Genomic DNA, 19,205 nt, shown 5'->3' with positions numbered 1-19,205 from the left:
ACAGTTCATTTATTTCCAGTGATACACATTTAAATCCAAACAACACTCTTAAAACACATTTAAAATTTAAAGATGATTTCTATCTTAAACAATCCAAGATTCTCACAGAGGATTTCTATCTGATAAAGCATTTTGAAATTACAAAATGATTTCTAAAACACAAAGCACAAAGGATTTCTTAAACACAAAGGATAAAGCAGAATGCACAAAGGACAAAGGAGTTCCATAACACAGGTACAATTCCTACAAACTGAAAATACACGTTACAAAGAGACAAATAAGTCATCTGTCACAGAAACCAAAGCTGGAGGAATAGAATCTTGTGTTTCTTTCATATTTCTTCTTCATGTTCCTTACCCTATTTGTAATGAGCGTGAACTGCTGTCTACATTTTATACCCTTATCTGTCACTTCACTGACTTCATGCACGTATGATATGTAACCCTCTGGTTCTGTCGGCTGCGTAAGTCGAGGGAAGACAATTTCTGGCCCCACCAAACGTTTGAGATTGAGGTGCAAAACCTGTATGTATGGATGTGATGTGTTACCCTGTTACAAATCAGTACTATCAAATAACAGACAGTACTCCATATGCAATTAAATTATTTAGCTTTATAATTCCTAATTTGACCAAAAGGTTAGTAAAGTAAAACAAAAAGTAAAGGGCCCATTGTAATGAAACAGTCTAATGTGCACAAGTTGGAGCTCATGGTTTCTCTTCCGCTGGTCCTCCATCGATTTCTCCAGGCTTTGTCAACTCCTGGCTCCACTCCAAATCCACTCTTTTCTGATGTCTATGGCCTCTCCTTTCTGGCATCTTCTCTCTTCACCTTCCACGGAGCAAAAGACCCAGATCACCTCGGTCTCAGGCATACAACAAGTAAAAAACACTCCCTTCGTTGTACGGCACCCATTCCAAAGCCACCGTCATCTCTAGCCGTAACCCAAACACTACTGCTACAGAAAAACCATTATATTAGCAGTGAAACCTTTCCTCAGATATCCTTTTAACACAAATGGTCTAAAAGTATTTTCTGAAATACAAACTTTAATCAAAACCATAAATGCTGTAAAGCTAACTTCTTTGAGCACATAACTCAAATATAAACACATTGGTAATAATATGCTAAGTGATATCCATCTGTTCTGTAAACTTCCTTGAACTAAGTAACTTAAGAATCAGCTTGTCTGAAACAACCCGTTGTCTTAAACTGTACTCTTGAGCAACAATAAAGCAGGTGTCTGCTTTCTCACAGACAGAATGTCTGCATAGTACAGAGCTTGTTTGCAAAGCTGAGTTTATGACTTCAAGCTGATTACTGATATCCATTTACCTTTTAAGAACTGAAAACTGACTTCCTTTTGCAACCAACAACAAAACAAAGCAATATAGTTGAAAGTTTAATTACAACTGATTGTAATCTTTCATGTGGCAGCTGTATTTAGAAAGCATTCCTAGCAAACATGAGACTAGCTGTCCCAGGACAGTGAATATCCATCACACTATTTGGTTATCGTTACTTTCCCTTAACGTCTCCATTCAGTTAGTTTGATTTTAGGCTCGGGCACTGATCTTCTGACTGAATTCCTACATCCACAAAAAGTACATGCTGGGTGAAGCTTGTTCCGAAGTCAATAGTAGACAACAATGACATCTGTGCATCAAAGTAATCACACATGGTTTGGGGGTTGAAGGTTGGAAATGAGTTTTCGGGTGCATATCAAACACAACCCCAAACTTAGCCATCTCCTAAAGTTAGCAAAACTTGAAATGCACCCAGTGGCCACTTTATTAGAAACATCTATACACTTGCGCATTGATGCAAATATCTAATTCGCCAATCATGTGGCAGCAACTCAAGGCGTAAAAGCATGCAGACATCATTAAGAGGTTTAGTTGTTGTTCAGACCAACATTAGAACAGGAAAGAAAATGTGATGCAAATGGTTTTGAGAGTGGAATGATTGTTAGTGTTGGATACAGTGGTATGAGTATCTCAGAAACTGCTGATCTCATGCTCAACAGTCTCCACAGTTTACAGAGAATGGTTCAAAAAACAAAACAAAAACACTGAGTGGCGGTTATGTGGATGAAAATGCCTTGTTAATGCTAGAGTAACACATACAAAATGCTGTAGTATCTCAGCAGGTCAGGCAGCCTCTAAGGAAAGGAATAAACCAACATTCCTAGTGAAAATCCTCCATCAGGATCTGTAGTTGTGTAGCATGGAAACAAAAGATTGCACTTTGCTCATGATCGCAGCATCTGCAATCTCTTGTATCTCTGCCTATATAAGCTAAGTCCTATTTGCCTACAGTTGTCCCATATATCTGTTAACCCTCCCTATCCCTGTATTTGAACTACTGTAATACATTGCGCCTATACTACCCATATACTATAAAAAATGAATATTATTAGTTAGAAAGTTCTTTAAAAATGTAATATTTACAAACATTTAAGTAGCTTCCAAATAAACTCAATTAGAAACATTCCTTAAATCGTAACACCTTAATTCTTTGCCCATTTTATTGAAGTAGATTCCCTGGCACTAGTGACTGAAAAGTGAAACAAAAACTGCAGGTGCTAAAAATCTAAAATAAAAACAGGGAATACTGGAAATACACAACAGGTCAAGCAGCATCTATGGGAAGGAAAACAGTGCTATCTTTTCAAATTGAAGATCTGAGCTATGATAAAGAGTCTAGACCTGAAACATTAATGTGGCCAGACCACTGTCTATTTCCAGCATTTTCTGTTCTTATCACTGGTGCTCATGTTGAAAAATTGATGCAGTGTAAAATCCCGTGCTGTGGTATCTTGTGATCTTCTTGCTCTTCCCATACAGTCCCTTGGGACTGAGTATGATTTGCTTCCAGTGTAGTGTGTGGATGCTGAGGTGGTTGAAGAGGTGAATGTAGAAACTACAGCCCTTTTCATAAGTGGGTAGTTGGTAACTGATGGGATGGTTCAGTGGGCGTGATGCTCTGTCTTTTTCTGCCACTTAAACTGGGCTACTATGTGCTCTGAATGCATGGACCTGAAGATCATTACCATCCTGAATTTTTCTTCTCCACTTTGCGTAGTCATGGGCTGAGGATTCCCAAATCAGTGGGGAAGATGCATTTCTTCAAGGAACATATCCTTCAATCTTTCTTTTTGTCTGTCTAGTGATTTCCTCCCAGAAATTAAATAGAATGATAGTTTTGGGAATGAGGCAGCAGAAACACAAGTGACACTACCTGCCCAAAAGAGCTGATTGGCGTTATAAACATGGGATAGGACTTTGATGTTTGTTCCCCTAGCCTGCAGTGAATTTGAGGGATTTGTCAGAGACTATATTGATGATTATTTCTCCACTACCTTGTGATATTCCTTTTTCAAAGGAGAGAGCAAGCTTGAATTACACTGCACAAGATGCAAATTCAGAGCTAGTCTTATCTCTTAAAATTTTATGATGGCTATAACGGCCTCTATTGTTTTGTTGCTATATTACTACTGTGTTGCACTCCAACTGCTGCAGTCCAATTTAGAAGCGACAGCATAAATTCCAGAAGTATAGTTTTCTTTTATTTTTTTAAACTCCTTTGCTAATTCAGCGAATATGTTGATGTAGGTTCATTCTAAAGGAACAAAGTGTGGTGAACTCTGTGCCTGTCTGGACACGCCCCCTGCTGGCTGCTCCTGTGGCTCCTCCCACAGGCCCCTGTATAAAGGCGATCTGAGGCCTGACGCTCGGCCTCAGTCTCCAGGACATAGTATGATGGACACTCACTCCTGGTTCCTTCTTCCAGTCAATAAAAGCCGATATCTCGCCTTACGTCTCAGTGTGAGTTATTGATGGTGCATCACAAAGTTCAGTCAAATTTCAGGTTTTTTTTTCAAATGGAACGAGTTGGATTTCTGAACTTTACACGAGATTAGAAATGGATATTAGTTTTGAAACAAACCCAGACAAATGCCTTGCTTTGATTTGAATATTGTACTTGTGTTGGCAATGATAAAACCAAGATAAGGATGTAAGATACAGATAAGGTTGTAAGTATTTAGCAGATCAGATATCATATGTGAAGAACGATAATAAGCAACGTTAAATTCCAGGTAAATGATAAAAATATTCTTTGTTTATTCCACTGTCCTAATTTATGATTAGAACTACAGTACATCAGGTAGTTCATTGTCTTGTTGCATAACAAGTTGCTAATAATAAAAACCTTCTTTTGTTCCACAGTGTTCCAACATTCCAAAACATTTCAGAAGAAATACTGAGCAAGTTAGCTGATGTTCTTGAAGAGGTGAGTGACAGCATTGAGAATATGCCCATGTTCAATCCACAACACAGGAGATTGACAAATGAATTGAAATAAAATGGTGGATGTTGATTATAATTGAATTATTTGTAGACTATTGAGATCTGAAGGAAGCACAAAGGCTTTGTGTGTCTGAATCATGAGGAAGTTTGCCATCATGTTGCTCTACAAAGCTTTCCTTTGTAGAACATCTTCCTCCATCATTGATTCTGCCCTCACCCACATCTCCTTCATTTCCCAGACATCCATGCTCATTCCATCTTCCCTGCCGTCTTACAGGGTAGGTACTTACCTACCGCACCATGAGCCTCCACATCCAGCTCTTCATTTTCTGCAACTTCTGCCATCTTCTCCGGACCCTACCATCAAACAAATTTTACCTCCCCCATCTCTCCAATCTCTGCAGGGATCACTCTCTCTGTGATTCCCTCGTCCATTTGTCCTATTAACCTTCCTCCTGGCATTTATCCCTGCAAGAGGAAGAACTGCTAAACCTGCCAATTCACCTCCTCCTTCATCTAAATTCAGGATCACAATCAGTTTTTTCCAGGTGAGGTAACAGTTGGCCTGCAAAGCTGTTGGGGTCATCTACTGAATTCGGTGCTCCTAATGTGGCCTTCCCTACATTGATGAGAACCAACGTAAATTGGGAGACCGCTTTGTCGAGCACCTTCATTCCATCCACAAAAAGCGGGATTTCCTGGTGGCCAACCATTTTAATTCTAATCCTCATTCCCATTCCAACATGCAGTCCATGGTCTCCTCTTCTGCCATGATGAGGCCACTCATAGGTTGTAGGAGCAACACCTCATATTCCTTCTAGATAGCTTCCAACCTGATGAATTGAATATCGATTTCCCAATTTCTGGTAATATTTCCCCTCCCCTTCCATCTTCTTCAATTCCCCACTCTGCTCACCCCTTAATTTGTCTTCTCACCTGCCCATCACCTCCCCCAGTGCCCCTCCTCTTTCCCTTTCTCCCATGGTAAACTCTTCTCTCCTATCAGATTCCTTCTTCTCCAGCCCCTTACCTTTTCCACCTATCACCTCCCAACTTTTTACTTCAACCCCATCCCCACCTACCTGCCTTCACCTATAACTTTCTAGCTTGTACTCCTTGCCCTCTCCCCACCTTCTTACTCCAGCATCTTCCCCCTTCCTCTCCTGGTGAAGGGCCTCAGCCCAAAATGTCAGCTGTTTGTTCATTTCTATAAATGCTGCCTGACCTGCTGAGTTCCTCTAGCATTTTGTGTATGTTGTCACCATATTGTTCTTCTGTTGTGCTATCTAGAGATCATGGGAAGGATTGTATGGGATATTTAGTCTAGAATACAGCCACACTCCCCAAGCTAAAATGTTGGTTTAGATTCTGCCATTGTTCAAGGACAAATTCTACTCATGTTTATAGATACAATGTGTGTGTTGTTTAATGGTGTCACGTTCTCCTTCGGGTGTAACGAAACGCCGAATTTAACGTCCGGATAAACCACAGTTAATAAGAACCAGATCGCAGTAAGATTAACCATTTACTGTTCACTCTTCACATTAACATATGGTGAAAACTGTTGATAAAACAATACAAGATTGATACAGTATTTGTTCCTTCCTTAATATCACATTTCAAGTGTAAATACTTGCAAAGGTGACTATAACTACATTACACTAAGGTGCAGTATACAGGGAGAGTTTACCTGCTCCATTGACTACTTTAAATACACTTCCATGCAAACTATCCGCGACTCTTTAACTAACGAAAGCATAAACATTATCTACCGACGTTACCTCTAACAGGGTCAGCATTAACATCTTAGTTCAATATATCGATTATCTATTAACTTACAGCGTTGCTCTCACTGTGATTTCTCATGCCTGCAAAACTGCTTGTGCTCAGGTGAGCCTCGTGGAAAGCCCCCACCCTCGCGCTAATTTCAAACCGGTGTTTTCCCACAAGACGCGGCGAAACCGGATGTGACGTCATCGCATGCCGATATATTTTACATGCAATGAATACACTTTAAACACTTCTAATTCTAACTAGAAAATACTATTGAATGAATTACTAAGCGAAAATATTATAAACTAAATAACTGTCGTAAAGACAGCACAAATGGTAATTAATGGTATGGTGTTGTCAGTCTGCTCGAAGTTGCCAGAAGGGATGTATTAAATCTAGTTTAAGTGTAAATTTCAGGAGAAGCCTTTCACAGTGTGTGCAAACTGTAAATTTGGAAACAAAGGAAAGATTTATTATTTAATAGAGACATGTCAGAGCAGAATGATTCTTCTCATTTGTTTGTGTACAGTTGCCGCTTGTTGAATCACGTATAATATAGTGGTCAATATTTTCTATTTAAAAGTACACTTTTCGGACTATGTGTATGCAAGTTATAGCTGCTTACTTTGCGGGGAAAGGTGTGGAATAGTCCTTTGCTAATATTGAAATAAATAGATCAGTATTGCTCAATCCAAATAGCAGCCCAAGAAACTTCCTATAATGATGTTAAAGTTTCATCAGTAAGTAGCACCTACATAGAACATGGAACAAATCGGCACTGCAAGAAGCTCGTCAGTCCACAATGTGCCAAGCCAATTAAATGCCAAACCAAACTAATCCCTTATGCCTACTCAAAGTCAATATCCTTCCCTGCTTTCCATATTCATTGGCCTGTTTAAGAGCCTTTTTAATAGTTTGCCTGTATTTGCCTCCATTACCTCTCCTGGCAGTGCGTTCCAATCACAGTTTGTGTAAAAAAAATCACAGCTTGCAAATTTCCTGTGAACATCCCTTTCACCTTAAATGAATGCCCTCTAGTAGTAGACATTTCAACCCTGGGAAAAGACACCAGTTGTCACTCTATCTGTGCCTCTCATAATTTTGTAAACTTCTATAAGGTGTTGCCTCAGTGTCAAGTCAAACTAGAGCTTCTAGAAGGTATTGGGACCTAGAGGCAAAAGAAAATAAAATTTAAAAATAATAGCAAGAATCCACTGATAGACCAGATGGAACCCACTGACGGAGTGCTGCTTCTGCCCGGAACATTGGGGGCATCACAGCAGCAGTCCGGGAACCTGTGGTAAGATGCTGAATTTTAACTAACTTGAGAGACTGTTTCATGGAAAAGAGCACTGCTGTCACTGCGTTTGGGTTAGCTTCGTCACGGGGGTCATCGCGTGTAGGCTCTTCTCAGAAATGGCACGAGGTTTAAGAAGAGCTCGGGAACCGTCGGGAGGGGCCGCCTGGTTTGAAAACATAACGGTCTGTTAGAGAAACAGAGACTGTGCAGGTCGGAATCCGTCTGCAAAGTCCGGAGAAGCAGCCATTTTTTTCACTTAATGACTAATGGTTGATGGAACTAATGGAACTATCAAACTGCCGCACTTGCAAAAAATAAAAGGACAAAAAAAGAAAAGCTGTTTGGTCATTGAGTGAAATCCAGTTAAAAAAACCTTCAGGTGAATCTCTTTCAAGTGGGGAAACTGCACACGTTCAAAGAAGAAAACTTGAAACTCAGCCTCTGTCACACGTGCGCCTGTCACTCGAGCATACCCAAGAATGCTTGAACTCTTCTTGTAGCATGTGCACTCTAATCCAGGCAGCATCCTGGTAAACCTCTCCAAAGCCTCTGCATTCTTCCAGTAATGGGCTGACCAGAATGGAATGCAGTACTCCAATGTGGCCAAACTGTTTTATTAAGCTGCAGCATAACTTCCTGGCTCATGAACTCGATGCCTTCCTTGTTACCCTGACAACCTGTGTGGCCACTTTCTAAGGATCCAGTCATTGACTGTGTACTGTCCCTAAACCACAATTTAAATATACAGTTTGTTTGGACAATATTCTACGGAAGCATGCAGTATTAAACATTTGTGACAAGAGCTGTTTTCATTTAAGTCAGGGGTCACCAACCGTTTTTGCACTGCAGACTGGTTTAATATTGACAATATTCTTGTGGACCGGCTGATGGGGGGAGTGGGGGAGGGTAGTTGTTCATTACGACCAGAGTATAGGTGACAAGTCAACTATAAGTCACTTCTATGTGGCTAATACACTCAATTTAGTTTCTAAAAGGATTTATATAACGAATTTACTATTAACCACACAGCGCATATTTTCCTCAATAATATAGTGATAAGTCACTTATAAGTCAATAGCATAACATTTTAAATAACCTTTGGATATTAAACACAGAGTGCATATTTTCCTCGTATGAACATATAAAATCATTGCAACACACAAATATCGCTGAATCAGTGGGAGCCCTGGGCTTGTTTCCCTGCAACAAGACGGTTCCATCGAGGGGTGATGGGAGACAGCGATACTCGAAGGGGGTTCCTTGTTTCTGGTCTGTTCCTCAGTTTAGATTTCATGGCTCTCAGCACTTGCTTCTGTCCCGCTTGCTCACGTTTTTTCTGCTCAAAAAACTCGATGGGTTTGTCTTTAAGTGCAGGGTGCTTGGACTCAAGTTGCAGAAGCACTTTTGAGGGCTTCATTGCCTCATTAGACAGCCACCAGGCCCGAACTCCAGCCTCTGCCTGCCCACCGCCAGACGCCTTGGCCAGGTGCGGCTGGCCATGGGTGGGGTGAGAGGACAGAATAAGGGCCAGAGGCCCCCGTGCCGGGGCTGTGGCGGTCACAGTCCGGAGAGACCGACTGAGCGAGGAGTGCAACAGGGCGTGTGCCAGCCCCCCTTATAGAATCTATCGGCAGACAAAAGTTTGGCCTGAGGGATGACTTTCAGTAGATCGCAGCGAGGTAGCTGCTCTGCTGCTTACAAAACCCTGAGCCTGAATTAAATCATCTGCGAATATTTTAGCACCAAGTTCCCCACAAATGTTCGGTGTGCTAAACAGGTTTAGAGGCGGCACCCATCTGTCTGCACTCCAGGCCCGTAGCGACGGCACTTCCCGCTAGCCACGCAAAGCGGCCAGTTTCCTGAGGCCAACCAGTGATCCCCGGCACAGGGTATCGCTGGGTTTAGGTGACTAATGACTTCGCGTGCGTTCAAGTTCAACAGTGAGCAGGGAATGAGGAAAGGTGCAGCTGACTCGCTGATATCGTTTCATATCGCCAAATTATATCGTTTCCTCGCGGCCCGGTAGCACATGCTTTGTGGCCCGGTAGTTGGGGATCACTGATTTAAGTGTTCATGATTCAGTAATGCTCTCTTTCTCAGCATCAGCATGGTCCAAGCTCTGTAAGTAATGACCAAACTGTGCAACATTATCCATATGCCTTGAAATACAAAAGGACCTTTAACCTTCATAATGAATTTCTGCACTAAATCCTGTCGTTTTCTTACACTTACACCAGTCGCGGCACTTCAACGATATCATGATTGCTCAAAAGGACTTTGAGCACCTGGCTTCACTGAAGATGCACCATGAAATCATGGTCTTGTTTTCTCTTCCGCCTTCTCCATGCTACCAGCTTTGAACAATCAGGAATGTCTTGTAAAATACGGTAGTTATTTGGGATGACTGGCAGAAGATATAAGACTAGTAACTGAGCTGAAAATAGGTTGCATTTTCTCAATGTCATAGGTTATACAACACAGAAAAGGGCACAGAAATACGTTGATGCCAGACTTGTACCGAGCGACACTAATCACATTTACCTGCAGTAGTCCCATAGCCTTCTATGCCGTGACAAGTTAAAACGATTGTGAGATACTTGTTAAATGTCATGAGAGCATCTGTCTCCTCCATCTCACTGGAATGTAGTGCATTCCAGATTCCAGACATTCAGAACAGATCACATTTAATGTTGTTCAGTGATCCTGTTTACAGTGACTGTTCTATAGATTTGCTGACTATGCCCATCGGAAAAAGAATCTCAGTGTTGTATATTGTGACATGTATGTACTCTGATAATAAATTTTACTTTAAACTGTGAACTTAACTTCTCACCTCGAAGCTTGACTGCACGAAAAATGTACCCTCTTTGCCCTTTGTAATTTTATATACTTCCATGAGGTTACCCTCAGCCTCCTCCAGTCCCGTCTTTCTCTATAACTGTAAAGCTCCAATACAAGCTATTTCATAGGGAATCTCCTCCATACCCTTCCAATACTTTTCATCCTCCTTATAGTTTGCCTTCCAGAACTATACATGGTGGTGAGCCCCCGATTCAATTCAAGGCAATTCCTAATCAACAGTACTTTAGAAATGAGACACTGAATTATTATAGCAAAGAAAGAGACTATTCAGCTCTTTAAGCTTGTGCCAGCTTCCGAAACAAGGAAACTGTTGGTGCTATTCTGACCCTCTTCCCTCAGTCCTATAAATTATTCTGTCTGGTGCCTGTCCAATTCCCTTTAGAGGGTACTGATTGTCTACAGGAGGCAAAATCATTGTCAGTGTAACCAGATCCTAGCTCTCCCTAAATGAAAAAAAATCCCCTCATACCTTTTGCTCAAAATTGTAAACCTGTTGTCACCTGGTTTCTGATCCACCCTACAATTGGAAATGACTTATTTCTATTTATCTAAGCAAGGTCATGACTTTCTACACCTCTATCAACCTTTCAAACTGACTGGTTTAATGTACTTTCTCATTCTTTATTCTGCCAGAGTGCATCACTTCACACTTCCTTGGATTTAATTTAATTGTCTGCCTATTGAACCACCCCATCTACTTTCTTGCAATCTGTTATAATTCCCCTTGCTGTGTATAGCACCCCCAAGTTCTATGTCAGCTACAACATTAGAAATTCTACCTTGCATACTGATGCCCAAGTCATTGGTAAATATTTTTAAGAAGTAGTGGCCTCTAGCTCTGACCACTGGTGGGGTTCACCACCAACGATCACCCTCCAGTCTGAAAGCCACCACTAGCCATTAACACAAGAGATTCTACAGATGCTGGACATCCAGAGCAACACACACAAAAAGCTGGGAGGAGCTCAACAAGTCAAGCAGCACCTAGAGAGAGGAATGAACGGTCGAAATTTCAGGCCAAGACCCCTCATCAGAACTAGAAAGAAAGGGAAAAGAATCAGGCAAAAAAAAAGAATGAGCAAATACATTGAACTAGCCAGTTTGAAAGGTTGATAGAGGTTTATAAGATCTTGACCTGGTTTTGGTAAATAGAAAGAAGTTGTTCCCATTCTAGGATGATCAGAAACCAGGTGACTGACAGATCTCCAATTTTCAGCAAAAGATATAAGGAAGATTATTTTTCCTTCAGGAGAAGGTGGGATCTCCTCCTCCCCCCCCCCCCCCCACCACACAACCTTCTTATTCTGCCTTCTTTACCCTTACTTTCCAGTCCTGTTGAGGGGCCTTAGCCCAAAATGTTGACTGTTCATTCCTCTCCACATTTGTCACCAGCATCCACTTTCTGCTTTAGTAAATTTGCTATCCAAACTGCTGCTGATCCTGTAATCCCACGGGCATCAGTTTTGATGAACAGCCATTTGTGTGGAATGTTTTAAAGTCCATGTAGGCAAAAGTGTGTGCTTCTCTGATGCAGTATGTTTTCAAAATGTTCTATCAGATTTTCTCACTACATTAAACTAGGAATAATAAGATTAAGGTCATGAAGGAGCATAATACCATTGATCCACATGCCACATTTCAAGAATTAGAAAATACCAAAGTGTTTTACAACCCATGTGTAGTCCCTGTAATGATTGCAGGAAATGTAACTGTTAGTGTGCTTGTAGCAAACTCCCACAAATATTAATGGGCTGAAGATCAAATAAAAATGAGCTGCAGGAAGAATTTAGGGTCAAAGCACTTCATCTGGACTGAAAGAATAAGTCTTCATCCATGCTGGAAGGTCTCAACCTGAAACTTCCAACTATCCATTTCCCTCTGCAAATACTGTCCGTGCTACTGAATTTCTCAAGTAGTTCATTTTCTGTTTCAAATTCCAGCATCTGCAATCTCTCTATCTCCTTATTGATCTGAAAATCTTCTCTGCTAGTGTTTGTTACAGAATAAATACAGCTAGGGCACAGAGAAGAAGAGGTCTATTACTCTTCTTGCATATTTTAAGTCCACCAGAGAGGCTATGTGAAGCTTAGGTTTAACATTTTTCCTTAAGCATTGCGCTGTGACATGAGTTCAATTTCGTGCTCCCATTTCTGATACACAGTATTGGTGCTGGGACTAAACTTCGGCAAATTCCTGGATTTGCAAACTCAATGCAGGACAAGGCATTCCTATTCATTGTGTTTACCACTGCAGGTGTTCCTGCTGGAGTACTTTTCAGTTAATAGGATTGAAACCCAGAAGAGTAATAAAATTAAAAAAGCAACCAGAGTCAGGAGCATGAGAGCTCTACAGAACTGAACAACACAAAATGCTGGAGGACTCAGCCGGTTAGGCAGCATGTCGAGTTGAAAATAAACAGGCAACATTATGGGCCAAGTCCTCTCAGTATATCCACCATCTGCAGAATCTCTTGTGTTTATGATCTAATGATCTGTACCCTATTTCAATTTTTAAATAGACATGAAATACTTAAATAACATATAAACATGTCAAACAGCACCCCACCCATCTTAATATGCATAACTTTAGATCATTAGTAAATCCAATATAAAAATCTGGATAACATTTAATTTGCTCTTGTCTGGTTGGCTATGTGTTAAAAACAAAACCGGCAGTAAGAAGTAGTTTAAAAAATAATCCATCATTATATGCAATGCAGTAAAATACAGCTTATGTCATAGACCATCAAGTCTGTTATTTGCACTTTTATTAACTGCATTTTGAACAGTAAATGCTTTTGTATGAATAAACTATGTCATTTGGATTAAAAGTAATTGCATCAATCCTTGATGTAGATTTGAAAGGCTGCCCTCCCTGTACTTAATGAATGAGAAAAGGGTGAATTTTTGAGTAAGTCACTTCCTCAAGGAACACCAAAGTACTTCATTGTCAATGTATTACTTCTCAAGTATAGCCCTTTCTGTTCTGTAGCGACAAGATGAGATGGTTTCATTTTGCAGAGTTGTATTGGTGCCTCCTGATATTTTAGAGAGTGTATTGTATTATTAATGTTACAGCATTGGATATTGATGTGATTAAATGATAAAAAGTTTTGCCATTGCTTTTGTCCTTGGCTTCAAAATTGGATCGTGAAGTTATATTATTGGTATTATACAATGTCTGCATGACTTGTGATGGTGATTGTGACAGAATTGTGATTGTGCTTCAAGCTGCAGCATCATGTGTCTTGCGTTAATTGCGTCAAATTTAATGTTACTGTATGAACCGCAGAGTAGGCAATTGGTGACGCTAGTCCATGTACAACTTGGATGGTGCTTAGGCCTTGCCAGACTATGCCTCTAATATGGCAGGGAGCAGGAGGACAGGATCCAGAGGCAAGTCCTTCTTGACTGAGTGGTCTAAGGGAGGAAGGGATAATGATAGACATGGCCAGAAGGGCTTATTCCCCAAAGACAACTATCTGCTTTGGCACCTGCTGAACCCACTTTGATTTCTTTACCAGTATCTGAGCTTACTGTGATAGAAGGTGGTTAGCCACTTTCTACAGTGTCTATTGTCTCCTCCCCCCTCCCCCGACTCCCCCATTAAACATATATGGCAGAGGAAGGGACAGTAGTTGCATATCTGCAATGGGAAAGAATGATGGGAAATTCTTCATGATGACAGAAGCAAGGAAGAAGGACACAATATGTTAATAAGAATCTTGCAGTTGTACAACATTGAAATTGGCCCATCCTATCAATGCTCCCCATGTTTCAATGTAATGTGATGAATAAATCTGAATTTGAATCTGCTGCCCATTTTTATATTAATTCTGTTTGTCTTTATTCATTCCATATCCTTCAATGCCTTGTGAGAAAAAACAAAAGGAATTTAGGAAAGTGGGGTGTGAGAAAAAGGATTACAGAAAAAGGACTGTACCATCAACTTGTTGACTTCTGTGTCACCATCACCCATAATTCTCGGTCACTTTGTATCTTCAAGTGTATGTGGTTAACTTCATGGACAGAAAGAGAAATTGGGAATCAGATGGCAAAGAAGAGTTGAGGTACATGGTTAGTAAAGGCCTTCTTGCAGGGTAAAGCAAGCCCAAAAGGTCATGTCGACTATAACATTATTCCTAATGTGCTTGATGGGAAACAACTTATTACAACTTACAGCCTTCTCACTTTTTGTGAGCTCTGCAGAGATAACAAATTTCACAACATGTGCCAGTGATGTTAAACCTGATTCTGATTGTGATTGTTGCACCCAGCCTGAAGGATGATGTTTCTGAACAAATTGAGTGCGCATCATGTGAGTTACAGTAAACAGACGGAAGAGCAAATGGTGATAATATTGAACTGGAACCGTTAGAGATTGCCACTTGGCTGCAAGCAGTCATTTCCTGTCAAGGGCAGGAGATGCGTCACTCTCCAGTAACCCATTAGAGTAGAAGGAGATAAATGTTTTAGGACTGTGGACTAGCAGTTATTAGCCTGTCTGACTGAGGTCTGTGTGGGGTCATGTGATCCACCAGTGCTGGCGCTAGAGCTTCTGGGTAGAAGTTGGAAGGGGGTATCTAGCTGGGGGAGTTGATGGAGCTTTGGGAAGGATGCATTTGTGATGCAATCAGCAGAATTGTGGAATCCAGCTTCCTCTGGATTGGGAAAAACCACTTATTTTAATAAGAGAAATCTTGGGTTTTGTTGTGGTTATCAGGCTGAAGATGTGGTAAGGATGGAGTGGATATCTAGGTCATGACAAAAAGGCATTATTTGAGATTAACCTTGAGTAGAATAGGCTGCAACCTCACAGAACCTAAAAAGAAATAACCTGCTTGCTGAATTAGGACAATATAAAGTTCAATGTATTAAAGAGTAATATGACAGGAAGAAAATCAAAAGGTATTCAGAGCTGTGGGATCAGGGTTTACAAATGTAAGGAGAAACTAAAATTTAATCAAAGGAAGGAATGGTCAGACTTGGATACCTCCACTGTCAATAAGTTTGTACAGGGTCTAACTTTGTAAGATAACAAGGTATCTGATAAAACGACGCAATATCAAAGAAGTGACCAGGTCTCCAGAGGTAAGCACTTTTGGAATTTAGTGCTGAAAAGATAAAGGTGCACTATTATTTGTCCAATGGAAGAATTAGATGAGAAGGTAGAGGAGCCTGAAGACGCACGCTCAATGTTTCCGCACAGCTTCTTCCCCACAGCCATCAGATTTTGGAATGGACAATGAAACAATATATACTATGTCACTTTTGTTTTTAGCCTCTTTTGGCACTACTTATTTAATTGAATTTTTAATATATTTCTTATTGTCATTTCATATTATGTATTGCAATATATTGCTGCCGTAGAATGTCACATTTCACAACATATGCCAGTGACATTGAACCTGATCCTGATACTGATTAGTATGCAGAATTCATACAAATATTATTCAGTGTTTCTTGAAATCATATAACACATTAAGAGACTGCTCAGCTGATCCTGCTGGCCAAAGTGGACTCCCACTTCACAGCTAGTGGTCTTTAACTGTGCAGGTTAGGCACATTTTAAATATGGTGAGGATTTCTGCCTGCCAGTGAAATAATCTTTCACAACTCTAAAACTTCTTCCAATGAACTGAAATCCATGCCCTTTGTCAATATGACACTTCCCTCTCATTGTTATGCTGCACCAGCTGGTGTGAATAGAGTGCAGGTTTAGGTGTAAACATTCTGATGCTTCCAAAGGAAATCCGTGATATAATCATTGGCTGCATAACACAGTTCTCAAAGCAATACAAGTCATTGGAGGTTGATTTCCAATGCTTCTGCTATCTGAAAAGAGGAATCTAAAGGCAGATGATAATATAATTGGAGAAGGATTACTGGTCAGTGAAATACAGAGGGATTTGGGTGTTCTCGTGCACAAACTTCCAAAAAGTCAAAAGGCATTTGCAGCTAGTGATTAGGAAAGCAGGTTACATATTGGCCTTTATTGCAAATTAATTGAAGTATTGTACAGAGTACTGGTGAGGCCTCACCTGGAGTACTGCGCACAGCTTTCATCCTGATCAGAGAGGATATACTGGCACTGGAGCCAGTCCAGATGAGATTCGCTCACTTAATTTGTGAAATGAGATGTTATCCGATAAGTGAATAGCAATCAAAAACTATGAGGAGTGATCTCATTGAAACGAAGACGTTCTTGAGGGGCACAGTATGGTAGATGTGCTTCTGCTGTTGGGCACATTTCATTCGAGGAGTCATAGTGACAAGTTTAGGGGATGTTTGTTTAAGTCTGAGGGGAGCAGGTACAACTTCTCACAGAGGTTGGTGAATCTCCGGATTTCTCCGCATGACTTATGGAGCTTGTATCATTGGGGATGTTTAAAGGGGAAATACAGGTAGATTCATTTTGTAAGATCAGGAATGGAAGGCTTTGGATGTGGCACAGAAAATCAGGCCTAGGGGTATAGATTTAACAATCTAAATGACCTAGAACTGTCCCTATTTTCTGACATCCTGAGATCATGGGTAACAATTTGCTCAATTAAGATAACAATTTAGTCTAGCATTCTTCAAATGCACATTAACAAACCTGACTGAATAGTTTAAAGAATTTCATCCTGATATTACCAAACTAAATATGATGATTGACTTCAGCTGAACATAATATTGGGAGAGTTGGACAAGGAATGTTTGAGACCATTGCACACAATTTTGGACAAAGGAGAATTTTCGACTTCAGTCTCCCGGATGTTCTGTGAGCGAATGGGGTAAAAAAAAATAGGCCTGTGGCGACCCACTTCCTAGCGCACTCGAACCAGCTCACAAATAGCCAGTGCGCCGGCATAAAGGCCAGTCCCAAAAGGGCGCCAGGTCTGCTTCACCAACAAAGGGAAAAGCTTGCGCAGGACTGTGAATACGTGCCTCCTACAGCATCCGTGCCTGGGGAGGGCGGGATCAGGGAGACTTTAAAGCGAAGCCGCGAAGTTCGAATAAAATCTTCTTTAACTGCAGTTTACCAACTCCGTGTCGTTAATTCAGAGCAGCGTGTAGCACACCGCTACAGGCCACTATAAGGAGTTTTCTGGCATTTTCATTCAAGAGTTCGTTTTATCAATTAGAAAGGTGTAAACTACAAAAAGACAGTTGAAGGAGCCAGTGGAGACAGGGTGTCATGTGATGAGGCCATGAGGAATTCATCTCACTGGTGTTGACAGACTATGTCAGCTCAATTTAAAGCTCTCTTGAGGTTGGATGCACTCAAGAAGTCAGCTGTGCCTTAGCCGATGCTAAACTTTAGATTATCCAGTCATTGTAATCACATGGTTTTGATTTAAGAGGAGCAGAGTGTAAACCAGCCAACAGCACGTGCACTGACTGTGAAAACAGGGCTTCAGTGAATCCCTGCATTGGTGATTGCTTCCTGACTCATAAAATGTGTTTTTTCCTGTTGACAAATACAGGTAATTATCCACGTTCCCAAGCTGTTTTCTGGGAACGTGCCAACAGCTTTGTGCACCCATATGAACTGGGAATCTAAGGGAAAACTCAATCTGGATCTTGTATCCTTACTGGTGACTAATCTGGTTCTCACTCATCATGATCAATGTTGCAACTGGCCAAGTCTTGAGCTATAGCGATTGGAATTATTAATTCTTCTCTTAAAGAGAGATTGAAGACCGGCACAGTAACACCAAACTTTTTTTCTTTCACTGTACTCACCCCAAATCATAAACCAGGCCCACAGATGGTGTATTAGAAAATCTGTATCCACTGTGCTCCAGAATATTGTCAGTAAGTATTTAGAAATTTGTGTCTTTCTCAACTTCCGAACTGTGGGAGTTAGTGATGGAGGTACTATCACAAACTTTCACAGCCCCTAATGATCCTGTGATTTCAGTCCCGAGCATTCTTCAGGAGGGTGAACCCATGGAAAGCATCCGCCCCAGATGGTGTACATGGCCCAGTACTAAAGGCCTGTGCTGATCGACTGGCTGGAGTGTTCATTGAGATCAGTATCCTCTCACTTCGGCAGTCTGAAATATCAACCAGTTCAAGCAGGCTTCTATTGTACCGGTACCTAAGAAGAAAGTAGTAACCTGCCACAATGACTATCGTCCAGTAGCGCTTACATCCACAGTGATGAATTGTTTTGAGAGGTTGGTGATAAAATATTTAAACTCCTGCCTGAGAGATCCAATTTGCCTACCACCACAGCAGATGCCATCTCATTGGCTCTTCACTCAATCCTGGAACATTTAGACAGCAAACATGCATACATCAGGATGCTACTTATCAAATACAACTCAGCATTCAATACTATCTTCCCCTCAAAATTAACCAATAAGCATCACGACCTTGGCCTCAAAGCCTCCTTATGTAATTGGATCCTAAGTTTCCTCACTTACAGCCCCAGTTAGTTTGGATTGGCAACATCCCCTCCACAATCTCCATCAGCACAGGTGAACCACAAGGATGTGTGCTTGACACCCTTCTCTAAATGTTTTACACTTATCACAGCTTTAATGCCATATTCAGTTTTTCTGAAGAGTTGTGGTGTCCACTGTCATAGGCCAAGTCAAAGATGGAGACGATCAGCATATACAGTAGCAAGGAGATTGTTGGTTCCACAACAACACCATCTTATTCAATGTCAGCAAGTTCAAGGAACTGGTTACTGGCTTCAGGAGGAGGAATCCAGAGGTCCATGAGCTAGTCCTTGTTGGAACATCAGAGGTGGAGAGGGTCATCAACTTCAGACTCCTTGGTGTTAACATTGCAAAGGATCTGTCCTGGACCCAGCATGTAAGTGCAATTACAAGGAAAGCACAGAGGCGCCCCTACTTCCTTAGGAGTCTACGAAGATTTGACTTGATACCTAAAATTTGAACAAATTTCTATAGCTGTGTAGTGAAGAGTATATTGACTGGTTGCATCACAGCCTGGTATGGAAACA

At 41.0% G+C, this 19,205-nt stretch overlaps 1 protein-coding gene across 2 annotated transcripts in view; it reads left to right on the top strand.

Annotated features, from left to right (window-relative positions):
- Nucleotides 1-19,205, top strand: part of prkg1b (protein kinase cGMP-dependent 1b) — a 730,867-nt gene that overhangs the window by 417,583 nt on the left and 294,079 nt on the right. For both annotated transcript variants that reach the window (XM_059947430.1, XM_059947429.1), the window contains exon 5: nucleotides 4,229-4,292. In XM_059947430.1, the coding sequence (XP_059803413.1) occupies nucleotides 4,229-4,292 (64 nt within the window). The remainder of the gene's footprint in view (nucleotides 1-4,228; nucleotides 4,293-19,205) is intronic.

The sequence above is a fragment of the Hypanus sabinus genome, chromosome 22 (genome assembly GCF_030144855.1).
Source record: "Hypanus sabinus isolate sHypSab1 chromosome 22, sHypSab1.hap1, whole genome shotgun sequence".
Taxonomy (NCBI): Eukaryota; Metazoa; Chordata; class Chondrichthyes; order Myliobatiformes; family Dasyatidae; genus Hypanus; species Hypanus sabinus.
This window is presented reverse-complemented; position numbering and strand designations above follow the sequence as displayed.